The sequence below is a fragment of the Crinia signifera genome, chromosome 2, assembly GCF_055691185.1.
Source record: "Crinia signifera chromosome 2, ASM5569118v1, whole genome shotgun sequence".
In the NCBI taxonomy this organism is placed as follows: Eukaryota; Metazoa; Chordata; class Amphibia; order Anura; family Myobatrachidae; genus Crinia; species Crinia signifera.
Genome location: NC_139218.1, coordinates 404,235,856 through 404,261,259, shown reverse-complemented (window position 1 = coordinate 404,261,259; position 25,404 = coordinate 404,235,856). Strand labels below are relative to the sequence as shown.

At 46.5% G+C, this 25,404-nt stretch overlaps 1 protein-coding gene across 1 annotated transcript in view; it reads right to left on the bottom strand.

Annotated features, from left to right (window-relative positions):
* Positions 1-25,404, bottom strand: part of LOC146058639 (transient receptor potential cation channel subfamily M member 2-like) — a 263,946-nt gene that overhangs the window by 218,898 nt on the left and 19,644 nt on the right. Inside the window, exon 6 of the mRNA XM_083170912.1 lies at positions 2,173-2,353. Coding sequence (XP_083027038.1) covers positions 2,173-2,353 — 181 coding nt within the window. The remainder of the gene's footprint in view (positions 1-2,172; positions 2,354-25,404) is intronic.

Below are 25,404 nucleotides of genomic sequence, written 5' to 3'. Positions count from 1 at the left end.
GTCCGCTCGGAAACAGATTCACCAAACAGTTGTGTTCCATCGGCGCTAGTCTACGGCTTCCACTAATCTACAGTTACAGAACCAGGCATCAAGTGGTCATCGCTGATATCTGAGACCACGCGGAACACAGTGGGGGTGAGAGCGCCGTGGAAGTAGCAAAGCTTGCGGCAATATACAGGTTAAAACCTTCTGCGGAAACCACTAATACAGGGCAGCGGAGAAATGCGTAAAGGTGTCATCACTACAGCAGCCTCCTGTACCACCTGCCAGCCTTACAGCCAGGCACCCTCCCATTCAGACCAAGGAAGCCGGTTACACTCCTACATGACTGTCGGCCTCCTCTTGGTTCCTCTGGGAGTTGCACCGCATTCCAGCAATGGGACGGGTGCCGGACGCGTTCCTGACAGTCGGGATCCCATACCACACCCAATGGGACAGCCCTTACAGTTGTTTCCTCATTTCTAATTTGTTTTGGACACATAAATTGGAGGTTGAGCGCCGGAGGGGGTAAACTTCCCCTAGGACATTACATTACATATTATTACAAATTATCTAATATCAGGACTTGATGATATTATTTAAAAATTGATAATTCACCTTTTAGCGGGACCTGCTGTTGTAAGATCATGTTGTGGTTTTATTTATGTGCTGATAAATATACTGTAATTGCACACTAACAAATCGGATACATGAATGTGAGTATATTATACCTGCAACCACTTTCTTATATGGTTATGTGGTTATGTGGTTATGTGGTTATATGGTTATGTGGTTATGTGGTTAGATGGTTATGTGGTTATATTTATTGTTATATTGTTATATGGTTATATTGTTATATGGTTATATGGTTATATGGTTATATTGTTATATGGATATATGGATATATGGTTATGTGGTTATATGGTTATGTGGTTATATTGTTATATGGTTATGTGGTTATGTGGTTAGATGGTTATGTGGTTATGTGGTTATATGGTTATATGGTTATATGGTTATGTGGTTATGTGGTTATGTGGTTATGTGGTTATGTGGTTATGTGGTTATATGGTTATATGGTTATGTGGTTAAATTGTTATATGGTTATATGGTTATGTGGTAATATTGTTATATGGTTATGTGGTTAAATTGTTATATGGTTATATGGTTATGTGGTAATATTGTTATATAGTTATGTGGTTATATTGTTATATGGTTATGTGGTTATGTGGTTATGTGGTTATGTGGTTATGTGGTTATGTGGTTATGTGGTTATGTGGTTATGTAGTTATATGGTTATGTGGTTATGTGGTTATATTGTTATGTGGTTATGTGGTTATGTGGTTATGTGGTTATGTGGTTATGTGGTTATATGGTTATATGGTTATATAGTTATATGGTTATATGGTTATATGGTTATCTGGTTATCTGGTTATATGGTTATATGGTCATATTGTTATGTGGTTATATTGTTATGTGGTTATGTGGTTATGTGATTATATGGTTATATGGTTAAGTGGTTATGTGGTTAAGTGGTTATGTGGTTAAGTGGTTATGTGGTTATGTGGTTATGTGGTTAATATTATTATTATTATTATTATTATTATTATTATTATTATTATTAATAATAATAATAATAATAATAATAATAATAATAATAGTTGAGTATACCTTATTCAAAATGCTTGGGGCAATGAGCATTTTGAATAAGGGATTTTTCCGTTTTTTGGAATACATTTTTTAATGTATGTATCTGGTCGCTCCGATGGTCCCCCGGTGTGCACGGCGGCCTTCAGGATCTTCTTCAGTGGTCCCAGGGGTGCATTGTGGCAGTGATGTTGCAGGGCCGCCGGTGACGTAACGGCACGCCTGCACACTCGCGCATTGCACTCCTGGGACCGCTGAAGACGCAGAAGAAGATCCTAAAGGCTTCCGTGGATATTGGGGCACATGGTGAGTATGAAAATAAGGGGAGGGGGGATCCGAAATATTGACAGGAAAGAACAGTTTTTGGAATATTTCGTATAAGAGATCAAAGAATATGGGAGACTAGACCTGTAATAATAATAATAATAATAATAATAATACCACTACCAGTATTATTATTATTATTATTACCATCATCACTATTACTATTATTACTGTTGTTATACAAGTATAAATCATCGTAATCATCATCAATCTTTCCCTTCTCACCTCCTATCTTCATGGTTTGTTGAGAGATGAATTTCTCCAGCTGAGTTCTCAGTGGCATTCCCCCCCCACATCGTCCGCACGTCCCATCATCCACCAGAATAAAGTGCGTGTGGTTGTTGTCCAGACATTGCAGGTCCCCCTGGGATCCATCATCCATTGGGTACAGTGCTGGAGCGCCGCCCTGCAGGGATGACACATAAGACGTAGAATAATCATATATTGTTATTTCTTTTGAAGTCAGCACCAGTGTTTGGCAGCGCTGTACATAGGGCACACACTAGTACAATACAGGGGACACAGAACATTACAGTGACTGAGACACTACAACAGCACAGGTAACAGCAGCACAATGCTCAGTACACAATACAGCTGGGATGTAGGGAAGCAGAGGAGGTGTCCGTGTACTACCAGGGGCAGCGCCGTACATAGGGCACACATTAGTACAATACAGGGGACACAGAACATTACAGTGACTGAGACACTACCACAGCACAGGTAACAGCAGCACTATGCTCAGTACACAATACAGCTGGGATGTAGGGAAGCAGAGGAGGTGTCCGTGTACTACCAGGGGCAGCGCCGTACATAGGGCACACATTAGTACAATACAGGGGACACAGAACATTACAGTGACTGAGACACTACCACAGCACAGGTAACAGCAGCACTATGCTCAGTACACAATACAGCTGGGATGTAGGGAAGCAGAGGGGGTGTCCGTGTACTACCAGGGGCAGCGCTGTACATAGGGCACACATTAGTACAATACAGAGGACACAGAACATTACAGTGACTGAGACACTACCACAGCACAGGTAACAGCAGCACTATGCTCAGTACACAATACAGACCGGATGTAGGGAAGCAGAGGAGGTGTCTGTGTACTACCAGGGGCAGCGCTGTACATAGGGCACACATTAGTACCATACAGGGGATACAGACCATTACAGTGACTGAGACACTACAACAGCACAGGTAACAGCAGCACAATGCTCAGTACACAATACAGCTGGGATGTAGGGAAGCAGAGGAGGTGTCCGTGTACTACCAGGGGCAGCGCTGTACATAGGGCACACATTAGTACAATACAGAGGACACAGAACATTACAGTGACTGAGACACTACCACAGCACAGGTAACAGCAGCACAATGCTCATTACACAATACAGCTGGGATGTAGGGAAGCAGAGGAGGTGTCTGTGTACTACCAGGGGCAGCGCCGTACATAGGGCACACATTAGTACAATACAGGGGACACAGAACATTACAGTGACTGAGACACTACAACAGCACAGGTAACAGCAGCACAATGCTCATTACACAATACAGCTGGGATGTAGGGAAGCAGAGGAGGTGTCTGTGTACTACCAGGGACAGCGCTGTACATAGGGCATACATTAGTACAATACAGGGGACACAGAACATTACAGTGACTGAGACACTACAACAGCACAGGTAACAGCAGCACAATGCTCAGTACACAATACAGCTGGGATGTAGGGAAGCAGAGGAGGTGTCCGTGTACTACTAGGGGCAGCGCCGTACATAGGGCACACATTAGTACAATACAGGGGACACAGAACATTACAGTGACTGATACACTACAACAGCACAGGTAACAGCAGCACAATGCTCAGTACACAATACAGCTGGGATGTAGGGAAGCAGAGGAGGTGTCCGTGTACTACCAGGGGCAGCGCCATACATAGGGCACACATCAGTACAATACAGGGGACACAGAACATTACAGTGACTGAGACACTACAACAGCACAGGTAACAGCAGCACAATGCTCAGTACACAATACAGCTGGGATGTAGGGAAGCAGAGGAGGTGTCCGTGTACTACCAGGGGCAGCGCTGTACATAGGGCACACACTAGTACAATACAGGGGACACAGAACATTACAGTGACTGAGACACTACAACAGCACAGGTAACAGCAGCACCATGCTCAGTACACAATACAGTTGGGATGTAGGGAAGCAGAGGAGGTGTCTGTGTACTACCAGGGACAGCGCTGTACATAGGGCATACATTAGTACAATACAGGGGACACAGAACATTACAGTGACTGAGACACTACAACAGCACAGGTAACAGCAGCACAATGCTCAGTACACAATACAGCTGGGATGTAGGGAAGCAGAGGAGGTGTCCGTGTACTACCAGGGGCAGCGCTGTACATAGGGCACACATTAGTACAATACAGGGGACACAGAACATTACAGTGACTGAGACACTACAACAGCACAGGTAACAGCAGCACAATGCTCAGTACACAATACAGCTGGGATGTAGGGAAGCAGAGGAGGTGTCCGTGTACTACCAGGGGCAGCGATGTACATAGGGCACACATTAGTACAATACAGGGGACACAGAACATTACAGTGACTGAGACATTACAACAGCACAGGTAACAGCAGCACAATGCTCAGTACACAATACAGCTGGGATGTAGGGAAGCAGAGGAGGTGTCCGTGTACTACCAGGGGCAGCGCTGTACATAGAGCACACATTAGTACAATACAGGGGACACAGGACATTACAGTGACTGAGACACTACAACAGCACAGGTAACAGCAGCACAATGCTCAGTACACAATACAGCTGGGATGTAGGGAAGCAGAGGAGGTGTCCGTGTACTACCAGGGGCAGCGCTGTACATAGAGCACACATTAGTACATTACAGGGGACACAGAACAATACAGTGACTGATACACTACAACAGCACAGGTAACAGCAGCACAATGCTCAGTACACAATACAGCTGGGATGTAGGGAAGCAGAGGAGGTGTCCGTGTACTACCAGGGGCAGCGCTGTACATAGAGCACACATTAGTACAATACAGGGGACACAGAACATTACAGTGACTGAGACACTACAACAGCACAGGTAACAGCAGCACAATGCTCAGTACACAATACAGCGGGGATGTAGGGAAGCAGAGGAGGTGTCCGTGTACTACCAGGGGCGGCGCCGTACATAGGGCACACGTTAGTACAATACAGGGGACACAGAACATTACAGTGACTGAGACACTACAACAGCACAGGTAACAGCAGCACAATGCTCAGTACACAATACAGCTGGGATGTAGGGAAGCAGAGGAGGTGTCCGTGTACTACCAGGGGCAGCGCCGTACATAGGGCACACATTAGTACAATACAGGGTACACAGAACATTACAGTGACTGAGACACTACAACAGCACAGGTAACAGCAGCACAATGCTCAGTACACAGTACAGCTGGGATGTAGGGAAGCAGAGGAGGTGTCCGTGTACTACCAGGGGCAGCGCTGTACATAGGGCACACATTAGTACAATACAGGGGACACAGAACATTACAGTGACTGAGACACTAATCCAGCACAGGTAACAGCAGCACAATGCTCAGTACACAATACAGCTGGGATGTAGGGAAGCAGAGGAGGTGTCCGTGTACTACCAGGGGCAGCGCTGTACATAGGGCACACATTAGTACAATACAGAGGACACAGAACATTACAGTGACTGAGACACTACAACAGCACAGGTAACAGCAGCACAATGCTCAGTACACAATACAGCTGGAATTTAGGGAAGCAGAGGAGGTGTCCGTGTACTACCAGGGGCAGCACCGTACATAGGGCACACATTAGTACTATACAGAGGACACAGAACATTACAGTGACTGAGACACTACAACAGCACAGGTAACAGCAGCACAATGCTCAGTACACAATACAACTGGGATGTAGGGAAGCAGAGGAGGTGTCCGTGTACTACCAGGGGCAGCGCCGTACATAGGGCACACATTAGTACAATACAGGGGACACAGAACATTACAGTGACTGAGACACTACAACAGCACAAGTAACAGCAGCACAATGCTCAGTACACAATACAGCTGGGATGTAGGGAAGCAGAGGAGGTGTCTGTGTACTACCAGGTGCAGCGCTGTACATAGGGCACACATTAGTACAATACAGGGGACACAGAACATTACAGTGACTGAGACACTACAACAGCACAGGTAACAGCAGCACAATGCTCAGTACACAATACAGCTGGGATGTAGGGAAGCAGAGGAGGTGTCCCTGTACTACCAGGGGCAGCGCCGTACATAGGGCACACATTAGTACAATACAGGGGATACAGAACATTACAGTGACTGATACACTACAACAGCACAGGTAACAGCAGCACAATGCTCAGTACACAATACAGCTGGGATGTAGGGAAGCAGAGGAGATGTCCCTGTACTACCAGGGGCAGCGCTGTACATAGGGCACACATTAGTACAATACAGGGGACACAGAACATTACAGTGACTGAGACACTACAACAGCACAGGTAACAGCAGCACAATGCTCAGTACACAATACAGCTGGGATGTAGGGAAGCAGAGGAGATGTCCCTGTACTACCAGGGGCAGCGCTGTACATAGGGCACACATTAGTACAATACAGGGGACACAGAACATTACAGTGACTGAGACACTACAACAGCACAGGTAACAGCAGCACTATGCTCAGTACACAATACAGCTGGGATGTAGGGAAGCAGAGGAGGTGTCCGTGTACTACCAGGGGCAGCGCTGTACATAGGGCACACATTAGTACAATACAGGGGACACAGAACATTACAGTGACTGAGACACTACAACAGCACAGGTAACAGCAGCACAATGCTCAGTACACAGTACAGCTGGGATGTAGGGAAGCAGAGGAGGTGTCCGTGTACTACCAGGGGCAGCGCTGTACATAGGGCACACATTAGTACAATACAGGGGACACAGAACATTACAGTGACTGAGACACTACAACAGCACAGGTAACAGCAGCACAATGCTCAGTACACAATACAGCTGGGATGTAGGGAAGCAGAGGAGGTGTCTGTGTACTACCAGGGGCAGCGCTGTACATAGGGCACACATTAGTACATTACAGGGGACACAGAACAATACAGTGACTGATACACTACAACAGCACAGGTAACAGCAGCACAACGCTCAGTACACAATACAGCTGGGATGTAGGAAAGCAGAGGAGGTGTCTGTGTACTACCAGGGGCTGCGCCGTACATAGGGCACACATTAGTACAATACAGAGGACACAGAACATTACAGTGACTGAGACACTACAACAGCACAGGTAACAGCAGCACAATGCTCAGTACACAATACAGCTGGAATTTAGGGAAGCAGAGGAGGTGTCCGTGTACTACCAGGGGCAGCACCGTACATAGGGCACACATTAGTACTATACAGAGGACACAGAACATTACAGTGACTGAGACACTACAACAGCACAGGTAACAGCAGCACAATGCTCAGTACACAATACAACTGGGATGTAGGGAAGCAGAGGAGGTGTCCGTGTACTACCAGGGGCAGCGCCGTACATAGGGCACACATTAGTACAATACAGGGGACACAGAACATTACAGTGACTGAGACACTACAACAGCACAAGTAACAGCAGCACAATGCTCAGTACACAATACAGCTGGGATGTAGGGAAGCAGAGGAGGTGTCTGTGTACTACCAGGTGCAGCGCTGTACATAGGGCACACATTAGTACAATACAGGGGACACAGAACATTACAGTGACTGAGACACTACAACAGCACAGGTAACAGCAGCACAATGCTCAGTACACAATACAGCTGGGATGTAGGGAAGCAGAGGAGGTGTCCCTGTACTACCAGGGGCAGCGCCGTACATAGGGCACACATTAGTACAATACAGGGGATACAGAACATTACAGTGACTGATACACTACAACAGCACAGGTAACAGCAGCACAATGCTCAGTACACAATACAGCTGGGATGTAGGGAAGCAGAGGAGATGTCCCTGTACTACCAGGGGCAGCGCTGTACATAGGGCACACATTAGTACAATACAGGGGACACAGAACATTACAGTGACTGAGACACTACAACAGCACAGGTAACAGCAGCACAATGCTCAGTACACAATACAGCTGGGATGTAGGGAAGCAGAGGAGATGTCCCTGTACTACCAGGGGCAGCGCTGTACATAGGGCACACATTAGTACAATACAGGGGACACAGAACATTACAGTGACTGAGACACTACAACAGCACAGGTAACAGCAGCACTATGCTCAGTACACAATACAGCTGGGATGTAGGGAAGCAGAGGAGGTGTCCGTGTACTACCAGGGGCAGCGCTGTACATAGGGCACACATTAGTACAATACAGGGGACACAGAACATTACAGTGACTGAGACACTACAACAGCACAGGTAACAGCAGCACAATGCTCAGTACACAGTACAGCTGGGATGTAGGGAAGCAGAGGAGGTGTCCGTGTACTACCAGGGGCAGCGCTGTACATAGGGCACACATTAGTACAATACAGGGGACACAGAACATTACAGTGACTGAGACACTACAACAGCACAGGTAACAGCAGCACAAGGCTCCATACACAATACAGCTGGGATGTAGGGAAGCAGAGGAGGTGTCCGTGTACTACCAGGGGCAGCGCCGTACATAGGGCCCACATTAGTACAATACAGGGGACACAGAACATTACAATGACTGAGACACTACCACAGCACAGGTAACAGCAGCACAATGCTCAGTACACAATACAGCTAGGATGTATGGAAGCAGAGGAGGTGTCCGTGTACTACCAGGGGCAACACCGTACATAGGGCACACATTAGTACAATACAGGGGATACAGAACATTACAGTGACTGAGACACTACAACAGCACAGGTAACAGCAGCACAATGCTCAGTACACAATACAGCTGGGATGTAGGGAAGCAGAGGAGGTGTCCGTGTACTACCAGGGACAGCGCTGTACATAGGGCACACATTAGTACAATACAGGGTACACAGAACATTACAGTGACTGAGACACTACAACAGCACAGGTAACAGCAGCACAATGCTCAGTACACAATACAGCTGGGATGTAGGGAAGCGTAGGAGGTGTCAGTGTACTACCAGGGGCAGCGCCGTACATAGGGCACACATTAGTACAATACAGGGGACACAGAACATTACAGTGACTGAGACACTACAACAGCACAGGTAACAGCAGCACAATGCTCAGTACACAATACAGCTGGGATGTAGGGAGCAGACGAGGTGTCCGTGTACTACCAGGGGCAGCGCTGTACATAGGGCACACATTAGTACATTACAGGGGACACAGAACATTACAGTGACTGAGACACTACAACAGCACAGGTAACAGCAGCACAATGCTCAGTACACAATACAGCTGGGATGTAGGGAAGCAGAGGAGGTGTCCGTGTACTACCAGGGGCATCGCTGTACATAGGGCCCACATTAGTACATTACAGGGGACACAGAACATTACAGTGACTGAGACACTACAACAGCACAGGTAACAGCAGCACAATGCTCAGTACACAATACAGCTGGGATGTAGGGAAGCAGAGGAGGTGTCCGTGTACTACCAGGGACAGCGCTGTACATAGGGCACACATTAGTACAATACAGGGTACACAGAACATTACAGTGACTGAGACACTACAACAGCACAGGTAACAGCAGCACAATGCTCAGTACACAATACAGCTGGGATGTAGGGAAGCAGAGGAGGTGTCCGTGTACTACCAGGGACAGCGCCGTACATAGGGCACACATTAGTACAATACAGGGGACACAGAAAATTACAGTGACTGAGACACTACAACAGCACAGGTAACAGCAGCACAATGCTCAGTACACAATACAGCTGGGATGTAGGGAAGCAGAGGAGGTGTCTGTGTACTACCAGGGACAGCGCTGTACATAGGGCACACATTAGTACAATACAGGGGACACACGACATTACAGTGACTGAGACACTACAACAGCACAGGTAACAGCAGCACAATGCTCAGTACACAGTTCAGCTGGGATGTAGGGAAGCAGAGGAGGTGTCCGTGTACTACCAGGGGCAGCTCTGTACATAGGGCACACATTAGTACAATACAGGGGACACAGAACATTACAGTGACTGAGACACTACAACAGCACAGGTAACAGCAGCACAATGCTCAGTACACCATACAGCTGGGATGTAGGGAAGCAGAGGGGGTGTCCGTGTACTACCAGGGGCAGCGCTGTACACAGGGCACACATTAGTACAATACAGGGGACACAGAACATTACAGTGACTGAGACACTACAGCAGCAGCACAGGTAACAGCAGCACAATGCTCAGTACACAATACAGCTGGGATGTAGGGAAGCAGAGGAGGTGTCCGTGTACTACCAGGGGCAGCGCTGTACATAGGGCACACATTAGTACAATACAGGGGATACAGAACATTACAGTGAGTGAGACACTACAACAGCACAGGTAACAGCAGCACATTGCTCAGTACACAATACAGCGGGGATGTAGGGAAGCAGAGAAGGTGTCCGTGTACTACCAGGGGCAGCGCTGTACATGGGGCACACATTAGTACAATACAGGGGACACAGAACATTACAGTGACTGAGACACTACAACAGCACAGGTAACAGCAGCATAATGCTCAGTACACAATACAGCTGGGATGTAGGGAAGCAGAGGAGGTGTCCGTGTACTACCAGGGGCAGCGCTGTACATGGGGCACACATTAGTACAATACAGGGGACACAGAACATTACAGTGACTGAGACACTACAACAGCACAGGTAACAGCAGCACAATGCTCAGTAAACAATACAGCTGGGATGTAGGGGAGAAGAGGAGGTGTCTGTGTACTACCAGGGGCTGCGCTGTACATAGGGCACACATTAGTACAATACAGGGGACACAGAACATTACAGTGACTGAGACACTACAACAGCACAGGTAACAGCAGCACAATGCTCAGTACACAATACAGCTGGGATGTAGGGAAGCAGAGGAGGTGTCCGTGTACTACCAGGGGTAGCACCGTACATAGGGCACACATTAGTACAATACAGGGGACACAGAACATTACAGTGACTGAGACACTACAACAGCACAGGTAACAGCAGCACAATGCAATGTGTACACAATACAGCTGGGATGTAGGGAAGCAGAGGAGGTGTCCGTGTACTACCAGGGGCAGCGCTGCACATAGGGCACACATTAGTACAATACAGGGGACACAGAACATTACAGTGACTGAGACACTACAACAGCACAGGTAACAGCAGCACAATGCTCAGTACACAATACAGCTGGGATGTAGGGAAGCAGAGGAGGTGTCTGTGTACTACCAGGGGCAGCGCTGTACATAGGGCACACATTAGTACAATACAGGGGACACAGAACATTACAGTGACTGAGACACTACAACAGCACAGGTAACAGCAGCACAATGCTCAGTACACAGTACAGCTGGGATGTAGGGAAGCAGAGGAGGTGTCCTTGTACTACCAGGGGCAGCGCCGTACATAGGGCACACATTAGTACAATACAGCGGACACAGACCATTACAGTGACTGAGACACTACAACAGCACAGGTAACAGCAGCACAATGCAATGTGTACACAATACAGCTGGGATGTAGGGAAGCAGAGGAGGTGTCTGTGTACTACCAGGGGCAGTGCCGTACATAGGACACACATTAGTACAATACAGGGGACACAGAACATTACAGTGACTGAGACACTACAACAGCACAGGTAACAGCAGCACTATGCTCAGTACACAATACAGCTGGGATGTAGGGAAGCAGAGGAGGTGTCTGTGTACTACCAGGGGCAGTGCCGTACATAGGACACACATTAGTACAATACAGGGGACACAGAACATTACAGTGACTGAGACACTACAACAGCACAGGTAACAGCAGCACAATGCTCAGTACACAATACAGCTGGGATGTATGGAAGCAGAGGAGGTGTCTGTGTACTACCAGGGGCAGCGCCGTACATATTGCACACATTAGTACAATACAGGGGACACAGAACATTACAGTGACTGATACACTACAACAGCACAGGTAACAGCAGCACAATGCTCAGTACACAATACAGCTGGGATGTAGGGAAGCAGAGGAGGTGACCGTGTACTACCAGGGGCTGCGCTGCACATAGGGCACACATTAGTACAATACAGGGGACACAGAACATTACAGTGACTGAGATACTACAACAGCACAGGTAACAGCAGCACAGTGCTCAGTACACAATACAGCTGGGATGTCGGGAAGCAGAGGAGGTGTCCGTGTACTACCAGGGGCAGCGCCGTACATAGGACACACATTAGTACAATACAGGGGACACAGAACATTACAGTGACTTAGACACTACAACAGCACAGGTAACAGCAGCACAATGCTCAGTACACAATACAGCTGGGATGTAGGGAAGCAGAGGAGGTGTCCGTGTACTACCAGGGGCAGCGCTGTACATAGGACACACATTAGTACAATACAGGGGACACAGAACATTACAGTGACTGAGACACTACAACAGCACAGATAACAGCAGCACAGGTAACATAAGCACAATGCTCAGTACACAATACAGCTGGAATGTAGGGAAGCAGAGGAGGTGTCCGTGTACTACCAGGGGCAGCGCCGTACATAGGGCACACATTAGTACAATACAGCTGGGATGTAGGGAAGCAGAGGAGGTGTCCGTGTACTACCAGGGGCAGCGCCGTACATAGCACACACATTAGTACAATACAGGGGACACAGACCATTACAGTGACTGAGACACTACAACAGCACAGGTAACAGCACAATGCTCAGTACACAATACAGCTGGGATGTAGGGAAGCAGAGGAGGTGTCCGTGTACTACCAGGGGCAGCGCTGTACATAGGGCACACATTAGTACAATACAGGGGATACAAAACATTACAGTGACTGAGACACTACAACAGCACAGGTAACAGCAGCACAATGTTCAGTACACAATACAGCTGGGATGTAGGGAAGCAGAGGAGGTGTCCGTGTACTACCAGGGGCAGCGCCGTACATAGGGCACACATTAGTACAATACAGCTGGGATGTAGGGAAGCAGAGGAGGTGTCCGTGTACTACCAGGGGCAGCGCCGTACATAGGGCACACATTAGTACAATACAGCTGGGATGTAGGGAAGCAGAGGAGGTGTCCGTGTACTACCAGGGGCAGCGCCGTACATAGCACACACATTAGTACAATACAGGGGACACAGACCCTTACAGTGACTGAGACACTACAACAGCACAGGTAATAGCAGCACAATGCTCAGTACACAATACAGCTGGGATGTAGGGAAGCAGAGGAGGTGTCCGTGTACTACCAGGGGCGGCGCTGTACATAGGGCACACATTAGTACAATACAGGGGACACAGAACATTACAATGACTGAGACACTACAACAGCACAGGTAACAGCAGCACAATGCTCAGTACACAATACAGCTGGGATATAGGGAAGCAGAGGAGGTGTCCGTGTACTACCAGGGACAGCGCCGTACATAGGGCACACATTAGTACAATACAGGGGACACAGAACATTACAGTGACTGAGACACTACAACAGCACAGGTAACAGCAGCACAATGCTCAGTGCACAATACAGCTGGGATGTAGGGAAGCAGAGGAGGTGTCCGTGTACTACCAGAGGCAGCGCTGTACATAGGGCACACATTAGTACAATACAGGGGACACAGAACATTACAGTGACTGAGACACTACAACAGCACAGGTAACAGCAGCACAATGCTCAGTACACAATACAGCTGGGATGTAGGGAAGCAGAGGAGGTGTCCGTGTACTACCAGGGGCAGTGCTGTACATAGGGCACACATTAGTACAATACAGGGGACACAGAACATTACAGTGACTGAGACACTACAACAGCACAGGTAACAGCAGCACAATGCTCAGTACACAATACAGCTGGGATGTAGGGAAGCAGAGGAGGTGTCCGTGTACTACCAGGGGCAGTGCTGTACACAGGGCACACATTAGTACAATACAGGGGACACAGAACATTACAGTGACTGACACACTACAACAGCACAGGTAACAGCAGCACAATGCTCAGTACACAATACAGCTGGGATGTAGGGAAGCAGAGGAGGTGTCCGTGTACTACCAGGGGCAGTGCTGTACATAGGGCACACATTAGTACAATACAGGGGACACAGAACATTACAGTGACTGAGACACTACAACAGCACAGGTAACAGCAGCACAGTGCTCAGTACACAATACAGCTGGGATGTAGGGAAGCAGAGGAGGTGTCCGTGTACTGGATAGGAGTGAGCTGGTAACGTGGGAGGTCAGTGAGGACAGACCGGAGAGGAGAGAGAGCTGGGAGCAGGGATGGCCAGTAAGGACAGACTAAAGGTGCGTACACACGGGTGCAATTATGTATGAAATCGCTGGCAAAATGGTCGCTCAGCGACCATATTGCCAGTGATTTCATGTGCAGCCGGCGATAGATGGCTGGGAGCGCGCTCCCGCGGCCAGCCCTTCATGGTCGCTGGTCGCAGGAGCATGCTCCTGCGACCAGCGGCTTCCCCCAGCGATCGCCGGGCAGGAGGTCAGCGCCAGAGAAATCAGCGCTGTTCTCCCATGCCCTGCGACGCTGCTCCCTCCCTCCTCCCGTCGCCTGCTGCTGCGCTCAGCCTCCGCCCCGTAGCAGTGTCTCCTTTTCATCGCTGATGAAAAGGAGACACTAGCAATATGATTGCTGGGGATATATTGCTAGGAATATATCCCCAGCAATCATATAGACCCGTGTGTACACAGCATAAAAGTGATTGCACTTGTAGTGCAGGAGGCCAGTGAGGACAGACTGGAAGGGAGCAAGCTGGTAGCATGGGAGGCCAGTGAGGAGACTTTTGCAGTAGTTGACAATAAGCAATGTTGCATAGCTGGAACTGACAGGATTGAGCCAAAGATCAGACAAGAACTTGGGGATTTGGGCAGATGATGGCATTTTCAATAGTGATAGAGATATTGGGAAGGTGGAAACACTGGTATGTTTTGTGTGTGACAAGCATTGGACCCTATCTTTACACTAAACCATACTGCTTAACCCCTTCCTGACAGAGCTAGTTTTTGCGTTCCTGACAGAGCCATTTTTTTCAAATCTGACATGTCTCACTTAAGTGGGGATAACTTTTTTTTGCTTTTACTTATCCCAGTGATTTTGAGATTGTTTTTTCGTGACACATTGTACTTCAAATTAGTGGTAAATTTGGGTCGATACAGTCTGTGTTTTTTTGTGAAAAATACCAAAATGTCGTGAAAAAATGGAAAATTTAGCGATTTGCAAAATGTTAAATTTTCTGCTTGTGAGACAAATAATCATACCACTCAAAATAGTTAATAACTAACATAGACCATATGTCTACTTTATGTTTCCATCATTATTTCAACTTCCTTTTAATTTTTTTGGACACTAGGAGGCTTACAATATGAATAGCAAATTCTCAAATTTTCAAGAAAATTTCAAACACTGATTTTTTTAGGGACCAGTTCAGTTCTGATGTGACTTTGAGGGACTTGTATGTGAGACACCCCCATAAATGATGCCATTTCAAAAACTGCACCCCTCACAGTATTCAAAACAGCATTTTGGAAGTTTGTTAACCCTTTAGGTGTTTCACAGGAATTAAAACAAAGTGTAGGTGAAATTTCAAAATTTCATTTTTTTTGCAGATTTGCAATTTTAATACATTTTTCTAAGGAACACAGTACATTTTACTAGAGAAATGTGACTAAAAATTGATTCCCCCAATTCTTTTGTTTTCAAAAATATCCTATATGTGGCCCTAGTGTGCACGTTGACCAAACCACAGGCTTCATAATAGAAGGAGCACCTACTTGATTTTGGAGCCTCCTTTTTATGAGATTATTTTTTAGGCACCATGTAGGTTTCTAGGCACCATAAGATGCTAAAATTTAGGAACCCCCCCAAAAGTTACCCCATTTTGCAAACTACACCCCTCAGGGAATTCATCTAGGGGTATAGTGTACATTTCAAACCCCCAGGGGTTTCACCAATTGTGGTACAACTGGGCAGTGAAAATGAAAAATTACATTTTTTACACAAAAATGCAGTTCTGGCTCAAAATTTTTCATTTTCACAAGGAATGAAGGAGACAAAGCACCCCAAAATCTGTGCCCCAATTTCTCCCGAGTACCGCAATGCCTCACATGTGACCAAAAAATACCAGTTGGGTGCATGGCAGGACTCAGAAGGGAAGGAGTGATTTTTGGATTTTGCAGCTCAGATTCTGGTGGAATTTTGGTGGGTGCTATGTCGCATTAGCAAGACCCCCCAAGCACCAATACAGTGGAACCCCCCCACAAGTGACCCCATTTTGCAAACTACACCCCTCAGGGAATTCATCTAGGGGTATAGTGTACATTTCAAACCCCCAGGGGTTTCACCAATTTTGATACAAGTGGGCAGTGAAAATGAAAAATTACATTTTTTTACACAAAAATGCAGTTCTGGCTCAAAATTTTTCATTTTCAGAAGGTATGAAGGAGAAAAAGCACCCCAAAATCTGTGCCCCAATTTCTCCCGAGTACGGCAATGCCTCACATGTGAACAAAAAATACCAGTTGGGTGCATGGCAGGACTCAGAAGGGAAGGAGTGATTTTTGGATTTTGCAGCACAGATTTTGGTGGAATGAATGGTGGGTGCTATGTTGCACCAATACAGTGCAACCCCCCCACAAGTCACCCCATTTTGCAAAGTACACCCCTCAGGGAATTCATCTAGGGGTATAGTGTACATTTCAAACCCCCAGGGGTTTCACCAATTTTGATACAAGTGGGCAGTGAAAATGAAAAATTACATTTTTTTACACAAAAATGCAGTTCTGGCTCAAAATTTTTCATTTTCAGAAGGTATGAAGGAGAAAAAGCACCCCAAAATCTGTGCCCCAATTTCTCCCGAGTACGGCAATGCCTCACATGTGACCAAAAAATACCAGTTGGGTGCATGGCAGGACTCAGAAGGGAAGGAGTGATTTTTGGATTTTGCAGCACAGATTTTGGTGGAATGAATGGTGGGTGCTATGTTGCACCAATACAGTGGAACCCCCCCACAAGTCACCCCATTTTGCAAAGTACACCCCTCAGGGAATTCATCTGGGGGTATAGTGTACATTTCAAACCCCCAGGGGTTTCACCAATTTTGATACAAGTGGGCAGTGAAAATGAAAAATTACATTTTTTTACACAAAAATGCAGTTCTGGCTCAAAATTTTTCATTTTCAGAAGGTATGAAGGAGAAAAAGCACCCCAAAATCTGTGCCCCAATTTCTCCCGAGTACGGCAATGCCTCACATGTGACCAAAAAATACCAGTTGGGTGCATGGCAGGACTCAGAAGGGAAGGAGTGATTTTTGGCTTTTGCAGCTCAGATTCTGGTGGAATTTTGGTGGGTGCTATGTCGCATTAGCAAGACCCCCCAAGCACCAAGACAGTGGAACCCCCCCACAAGTGACCCCATTTTGCAAACTACACCCCTCAGGGAATTCATCTAGGGGTATAGTGTACATTTCAAACCCCCAGGGGTTTCACCAATTTTGATACAAGTGGGCAGTGAACATGAAAAATTACATTTTTTTACACAAAAATGCAGTTCTGGCTCAAAATTTTACATTTTCAGAAGGTATGAAGGAGAAAAAGCACCCCAAAATCTGTGCCCCAATTTCTCCCGAGTACGGCAATGCCTCACATGTGACCAAAAAATACCAGTTGGGTGCATGGCAGGACTCAGAAGGGAAGGAGTGATTTTTGGATTTTGCAGCACAGATTTTGGTGGAATGAATGGTGGGTGCTATGTTGCACCAATACAGTGGAACCCCCCCACAAGTCACCCCATTTTGCAAAGTACACCCCTCAGGGAATTCATCTGGGGGTATAGTGTACATTTCAAACCCCCAGGGGTTTCACCAATTTTGATACAAGTGGGCAGTGAAAATGAAAAATTACATTTTTTTACACAAAAATGCAGTTCTGGCTCAAAATTTTTCATTTTCAGAAGGAATGAAGGAGACAAAGCACCCCAAAATCTGTGCCCCAATTTCTCCCGAGTACGGCAATGCCTCATGTGTGACCAAAAAGTGGCAGGACTCAGAAGGGAAGGAGTGATATTTGGAGTTTGCAGCACAAATTCTGGTGGAATGATGGTGGGTGCTATGTCGCATTAGCAAGACCCCCAAAGCACCAATACAGTGGAACCCCCCCACAAGTGACCCCATTTTGCAAACTACACCCCTCAGGGAATTCATCTAGGGGTATAGTGTACATTTCAAACCCCCAGGGGTTTCACCAATTTTGATACAAGTGGGCAGTGAAAATGAAAAATTACATTTTTTTACACAAAAATGCAGTTCTGGCTCAAAATTTTTCATTTTCACAAGGAATGAAGGAGAAAAAGCACCCCAAAATCTGTGCCCCAATTTCTCCCGAGTACGGCAATGCCTCACATGTGACCAAAAACTACCAGTTGGGTGCATGGCAGGACTCAGAAGGGAAGGAGTGATTTTTGGATTTTGCGGCTCAGATTCTGGTGGAATGAATGGTGGGTGCTATGTGGCATTAGCAAGACCCCCGAAGCACGGTGAAATTATGAACCTAATATTCCATAGATGTGTGGTATATTTTAAAACACTCCTTTATACATAGGCCGGGTTTGTCGGGGCAAGTGTCACACTGGAAAATAGTTTGCTTTCTTATTCCCTTTTTATAGCAAACTTTGCACCTTTTTTGTGTCCTGCCCTTTTTTCCAGTGGAGGGGATTTCATCAGGAAAATGCTGCCCTGGTACAATACGGGGGCCAGTACTAGAAGTACTGGGGCCCTCTGCCTGCTGGTTCCCAAATATTAGGCCCTTTATGACTTCCTCTTGAAAGTGCATAAATGTCCCCCTCTGGCCGGTAGAACGGAATAGCACGTAAGCGTTATACAGTGCCATCTGGATGATATACACGGCCACCTTCTTGTACCAGATTTTTGTTTTCCGCAGGGCACTGTACGGCTTCAGTACCTGATCTGAAAGATCCACTCCGCCCATGTACCTATTGTAATCCAGGATACAATTAGGTTTTGAGGTGTGGGTACTGGTACCTCGTACAGGGACGGAGGTGGTACTGTCTCCGTGAATTGTTGTCAGTATAAGGACATCCCTCTTGTCCTTATATTTGACCAACAACATATTTTCGTTGCATATTCCCCTGCTTTCACCCCTTCTCATTACTTGGGCAATGTGCGTTTTTGGGAGGCCTCTTTGGTTCTTGCGCACAGTACCGCAAGCTGCTGTACCTCTTGAACCAAGGGCCTTAAACAGGGGGATGCTAGTGTAAAAGTTATCCACATAGAGGTGATAACCTTTATCCAGGAAGGGGTGCACTAAATCCCAGACAATTTTCCCACTAACACCTACGAGGGAGGGGGGGCATTCTGGCGGTTCAATTCTTGAATCCTTCCCTTCATAAACCCTAAACCTGTGGGTGTACCCTGAGGTGCTTTCACACAGTTTATACATTTTTATGCCATACCTTGCCCTCTTACTGGGAAGGTACTGGCGGAATTTAACCCTTCCTTTAAAATGTATAAGGGACTCGTCGATACAAATAAATTTTTCAGGGATGTACACCTCTTCAAATTTGGCACTGAAATGATCAATGACCGGCCTGACTTTGAATAGCCGGTCAAAGGTGGGATCATCTCTGGGCGGGCACTGTGCATTATCGGTGTAATGTATAAATTTAAGAATTGTCTCAAATCGAGTCCGGGTCATGGCCATACGGTAAAATGGAGTACTGTACAGAACATCTGTACTCCAATATTGCCTAATTTCTGGCTTTTTTACTATGCCCATATGAAACACCAGACCCCAAAACGTCATCATCTCTACTGCATCTACAGGGGTCCACCTAGCAAATGATGACGTGGGGTTTTGAGCAATAAACTGCTGGGCATATAAATTAGTTTGGTCCACCATTAAATTTATAAAATCATCAGAGAAAAATAATTTGAAAAAGTCAATTTCTCTGAGACCTGTGGAATCAAATTGGATTCCTGGCATGGCCAAAAACTCAGGAACCTGGGGCTCAAAATTGTCTGGTGGTGGGGTCCATACGAGATCAATTGTTGGGGGGGGGTCTCAGCTGCTCTACGGGGGCGTCTTTGAGGGGGTCCCTCATCACCAGAGGAGGAAGAGGAGCTTAAGACGAATCCTTCAAATTCCCCGCTTGCATCACTGGCTGTGTCAGAGTCAGAAGCAAGCATGGCATATGCCTCCTCCGCTGAATACATTCTTCTGGATGACTGGGATGACATTTGGGAGGACATTTGGGAGGACATTTGGGATGCCATTTTTATTTTTGTGTTACTGGTAGTGAAATGTTTCAACACGTGTATAGTGTAGGGGGGGGGTACAAACTTTATTTCAACCTGGGGGGAATGTAGTGTGTAATGTGTATGTAGTGCAGAAAAAAAAAATACTTTATACCAAAAAAGAAAATTGAAGGGGTTAAAAAAAAAAAAATTGAAGGGGTTAAAAAAAAAAAATTGAAGGGGTTAAAAAAAAAAAAGGTCCTGCGCCAAAAATTGAGCACAGATGTTGGTCAGTAACGTCTGTCACTGAACAGCGCTCAAAGGCAACAGGAATTTGATCAAAAAAAAAAAAGTAGATCAACCCTGTGCCGAAAAAGCTGATCAGTGATGTACGTCACTGATCAGCGCACAGTGGCACAGGACACCCACAAAATCACAGTGTGTGTAAAAAAAAAATTAAAAAAAGACCACACAGCACCCACACAAAAAAAAAAACGGTGATCAGTGATGCGACACTGATTACCAGTGAGGGGCAGCAGGTGCACAACCTTTGGTGCAACTGACAGGTATATATAAAAAAAAAAAAACCTCTGTACCCCCAAAAAAGTTGCTGATCACCTCAGATATAGTGATCAGCACAAAAGGCGGGGGCAGCAGACACAAAATTTAGCACTCTCTATCACTCTCTGTCACTATCTCTCTCTATCTCTCTATCTCTCACTATCTATCACTCTATGACACTGCAGCAGCAGCACTGACAGGTATATCTATATATAAAAAAAACCTGCGCCCCCAAAAAGTTGCTGATCAGTTAATTTATACTGATCAGCACAAAAGGAGGGGGCAGCAGTCAGTTATATAAAAAATATATAGCACAATCTGTCACTATCTCTCTCTATCTCTCTCTCTCTATCTCTCTCTATCTCTCTATAACTATCACACTGCAGCAGCACAAAATATAGCACTCTGTCACTAGGCCTCTCTATCTATCTCTCTCTCTCTATCTCTCTCTATCTCTCTATCTCTATCTATAACTATATCACACTGCAGCAGCACAAAATATAGCACTCTCTGACACTATCTCTCTCTCTATCTCTCTCTATCTCTCTCTATCTATCTCTATCTATCTCTCTATCTAGCTATTACACTGCAGCAGCACAATTTCACAGCACAGTATCTCTCTCTATCTCTCTCTATCTATCTCTCTCTATCTCTCTCTATCTATCTCTCTATCTAGCTATTACACTGCAGCAGCACAATTTCACAGCACAGTATCTCTCTCTATCTCTCTCTATCTCTCTCTATCTCTCTCTATCTATCTCTCTATCTAGCTATTACACTGCAGCAGCACAATTTCACAGCACAGGAAGGCACAAGTAGCAACAGGATCCAGGAAGCATCCAGCACACTACAAGCACAGATCAAGCAGTGATCAAGCAGTGATGAAGCAGTGATCAGGTAAGTATGGAGCAAGGTTCTGGTCAGTATATGGCGGCAGGTGGGCACGGTGACCGCACTGCACGCTATTCCAGACCGGAATGGCGTCTGCAGTGCAGTCACCGTTAGTTTAAACCCCCCTCCATGGCTGTGATTGGTCCGTCGGTCCGACGGACCAATCACGGCCTTTGGGGGCGGGCGGGGTGAGGTGGGGTGACACCAGTGTCACCCTTACACCCCGCGGTGATTGGTGCTGTACTTTACAGCACCAATCACCTCCGATCCCGTGTCACCGGCGAACGTTATTCGCCGGTGACACAGGAAAACGCTGTGAATGGCTGTTCACACTGAACAGCCAATCACAGCGATCGCCGACGGGGGGGCGGCATCGCAGCCCCCCCTGGGCATGCACGGACATGTCTGCTGTCAGGGACAGCAGACATGTTGAAACTGTCACTGCGTCTATAGACGCGGTGACAGTTTAAATCCATGACGTACATTTACGCCATGTGTCGGGAAGTGCTTCCCGACCATGACGTAAATGTACGTCAAATGTCGGGAAGGGGTTAATATTCATAGTGACATAATAATTAAGGTTGACAAAAGACATTAGTCCATCAAGTTCAACCTATCTGACCTGTAACTACTGACTTGAGTAAGTCATATCTATAGGATTCCCTTTGTGGCCAACATGTATCCAGTTTTGATTTAATTAACAGTAGTTGCTGTAATCACCCCACCGGCAATGAGTTCCAGAATGTTACTGCTCTAATGGTGAAGAATCCTCTTCTTAATTCAGTACGGAATTTATATTCCTCAAGCCTCAGTACATGCCCGCGTGTCCTAAGTATAGGCCTGTTACTGACCAATCATCTCCCAGTTCCATATGATTCCCAATCCTGTATTTGTACATACTAATCATATCACCTCCCAACCTCCGTTTCTCCGGTGAGAACATATTCAGCCCGGTATAACCTATCCTTGTATTCTAGTGATTCAAGACCTGTTACTAGCTTAGTCGTCCTTCTCTGTACCTGTTCCAATTCATTTATGACCTTTTTAAGGTGCGGTGCCCAGAACTGAACACAATACTCCAAGTGTGGTCTCATCAATGCCCTGTAAAGAGGCACTATCACATTGGCATCCCTTGAATCCATTCCCCTTTTAATGCATGCCAGTGTCCGGTTTGCTTTTGCTTCTGCACTTGAGCAGTGCGCACTATTACCCAATTCTTCATCTATGATGACCCCCAAGTCCTTCTCTACAGCAGAATTCCCTATAACTCCATTTAGCCTATAAGTAGGGGAAACGGTCATCTGTCAGACCAGACTTAGGTCGACAGTCATTAGGTCGACCCCGGAAGGTCGACTGTCCCCAAGGTCGACAGGGTTAAAGGTCGACATGGCTCAAGGTCGACATGACTTAAGGTCGACATGGGCCAAGGTCGAAATGCTTTTAGGTCGACAGTCATTAGGTCGACATGAGTTTTTCACTGTTTTTTGAGCCGACGTGCCGACAGGCGGTATTTCATGCCCTACCATCCACTAGGGCGTGGTGGGAGAATAAAATAGTGTGCAGAGCGCAGCGAGGCACCGTGCCCGAAGCATCACGAGCGAAGCGAGCGATGCGAGGGGCTGCGGGTCGACTCCAACTGTGTCCATGTCGACTGTGTCGACATTCGGGTAAAAAAACAGTGAAAAACTTATGTCGACCTAATGACTGTCGACTAAGCCCATGTCGACCTTAAGTCATGTCGACCTCTAGCCATGTCGACCTTTAACCCTGTTGACCTTGGGTACAGTCGACCTTCCGGGGTCGACCTAATGACTGTCGACCTAAGTCTGTTCTGACAGATGTACCGCTTCCATAAGTAGCTTGTAAATATTTGTTCCCATAATGAATAACTTTACATTTTTCAACGTTTAACTGCATTTTCCGGTTTAAATCACTCTGCAGTGCATCCTGGGTTAATTCCGTCACTCAATTTCATTTCATCTGCAAATATTGCAATTTTACGTACTATGGGGGTTATTCAGGTTGATTCGCAGCCTTGCGAGTCCACCAAACCCCGCCCGGCGAACGACCGCCCCCCTGCCGCCCCCTCAAAGTGCGGCTTCGCCCGAACAGCTGCGATTGGATGTTTTGCATAAACATCCATTCGCATGGCTCGGGTAACCGCCCACATCTTTCGATGGTCACCGACCATCGAATGATGTTTAGCGTGCACGCCTATATAAGTGACTTTTCAGTTGCGTATATATGCGGGCACGCTGGGGTGGATACGGCCGGGCAGCTGACATCCGTTGATGTCAGTCACCCGCCCCCCACACCCACGTCTCTGCCTTATTTCCATGAGAACGCCCAGCGTTGTCATGGGAACGCCCATGAAACGCTGGACGTTCCCATATGGTAATGGGGCAGCCCGGCGCCCCCCGTCCATCTCCGCCCCCCCCCCCACGCCGGCATGGGTGCGTGCACCCGGCGACCCGAATGGTCGCCGTGGGTGCACGCACCATACGCCTGCACATGCGCAGATACCAGCCTGCGCATGTGCAGACGCACAACATCGGTACTGCGTGCGAATGCACGCAGTACCAAACGGATCTGAATCAGGCCCTATGTCACTTCCTTTATAATTAATGTGTATATATAAAAAAAGTGGGGCCTAATATTGAACCTTGCAAGACTCCACTTTGGACCTTACCCCAGCTGGAATGTATGCCATTTACCACCACTCTCTGTCCCTGATTGTGCAACCAGTTTTTAATCCAATTACAAATTTTATCTCCTAACCCTAAATTACCTAGTTTCAATAATAACCTTTTATGAGGCACCGTGTCAAAAGCTTTAGCGAAATCAAGAAGTATTACAGCAACAGATTTCCCTAAGTCCAGCCCCCTACTGACTTCCTCATAGAAGCTAATTAAATTAGTCTGATATGATCTATTTTTGACGAACCCTTGCTGAGCCTTACTTATCACCTTATCCTGATCTAAGAAATTTTGGAAATTATCTCTTATTATTCCTTCTAATATTTCCCCACAATGGATGTAAGGCTGACCGGCCTATCATTTTCAGGGTTAGTTTTGCTACCTTTCTTCCATATTGGTAGTACGTTAGCTATGCGCCAGTCCCTTGGTACCGTCCCTGAGTTTGTTGATTCCATAAATATCAGATATAATGGTAGTGCTATGGCAGAACTCAGTTCTTTTAGTGTCCTAAAGCAGTGATGGATAACCTTGACACTCCAGCTGTTGTTGAACTACACATCCCAACATTCCCTGCTACAGTTTTACTATTTGGCCATGCTAAAACTGATGCAGGGCATGCTGGGATGTGTAGTTCAACAACAGCTGGAGTGTTAGCCATCACTGGCCTATAGTGTATTTAGTAAAGAAAGGGAGATTTGTTACTATTTCGGTTCTGTAATCTATTTTTTACTATTTCCTTTACTCAAACATACAGTTTGGGAGCAATCTAGAGCTGAGCATTTAATCTGTGGGAGATCTTCTGAAGACTCTTCCCTTGTAAATACCGAAGAAAAATTT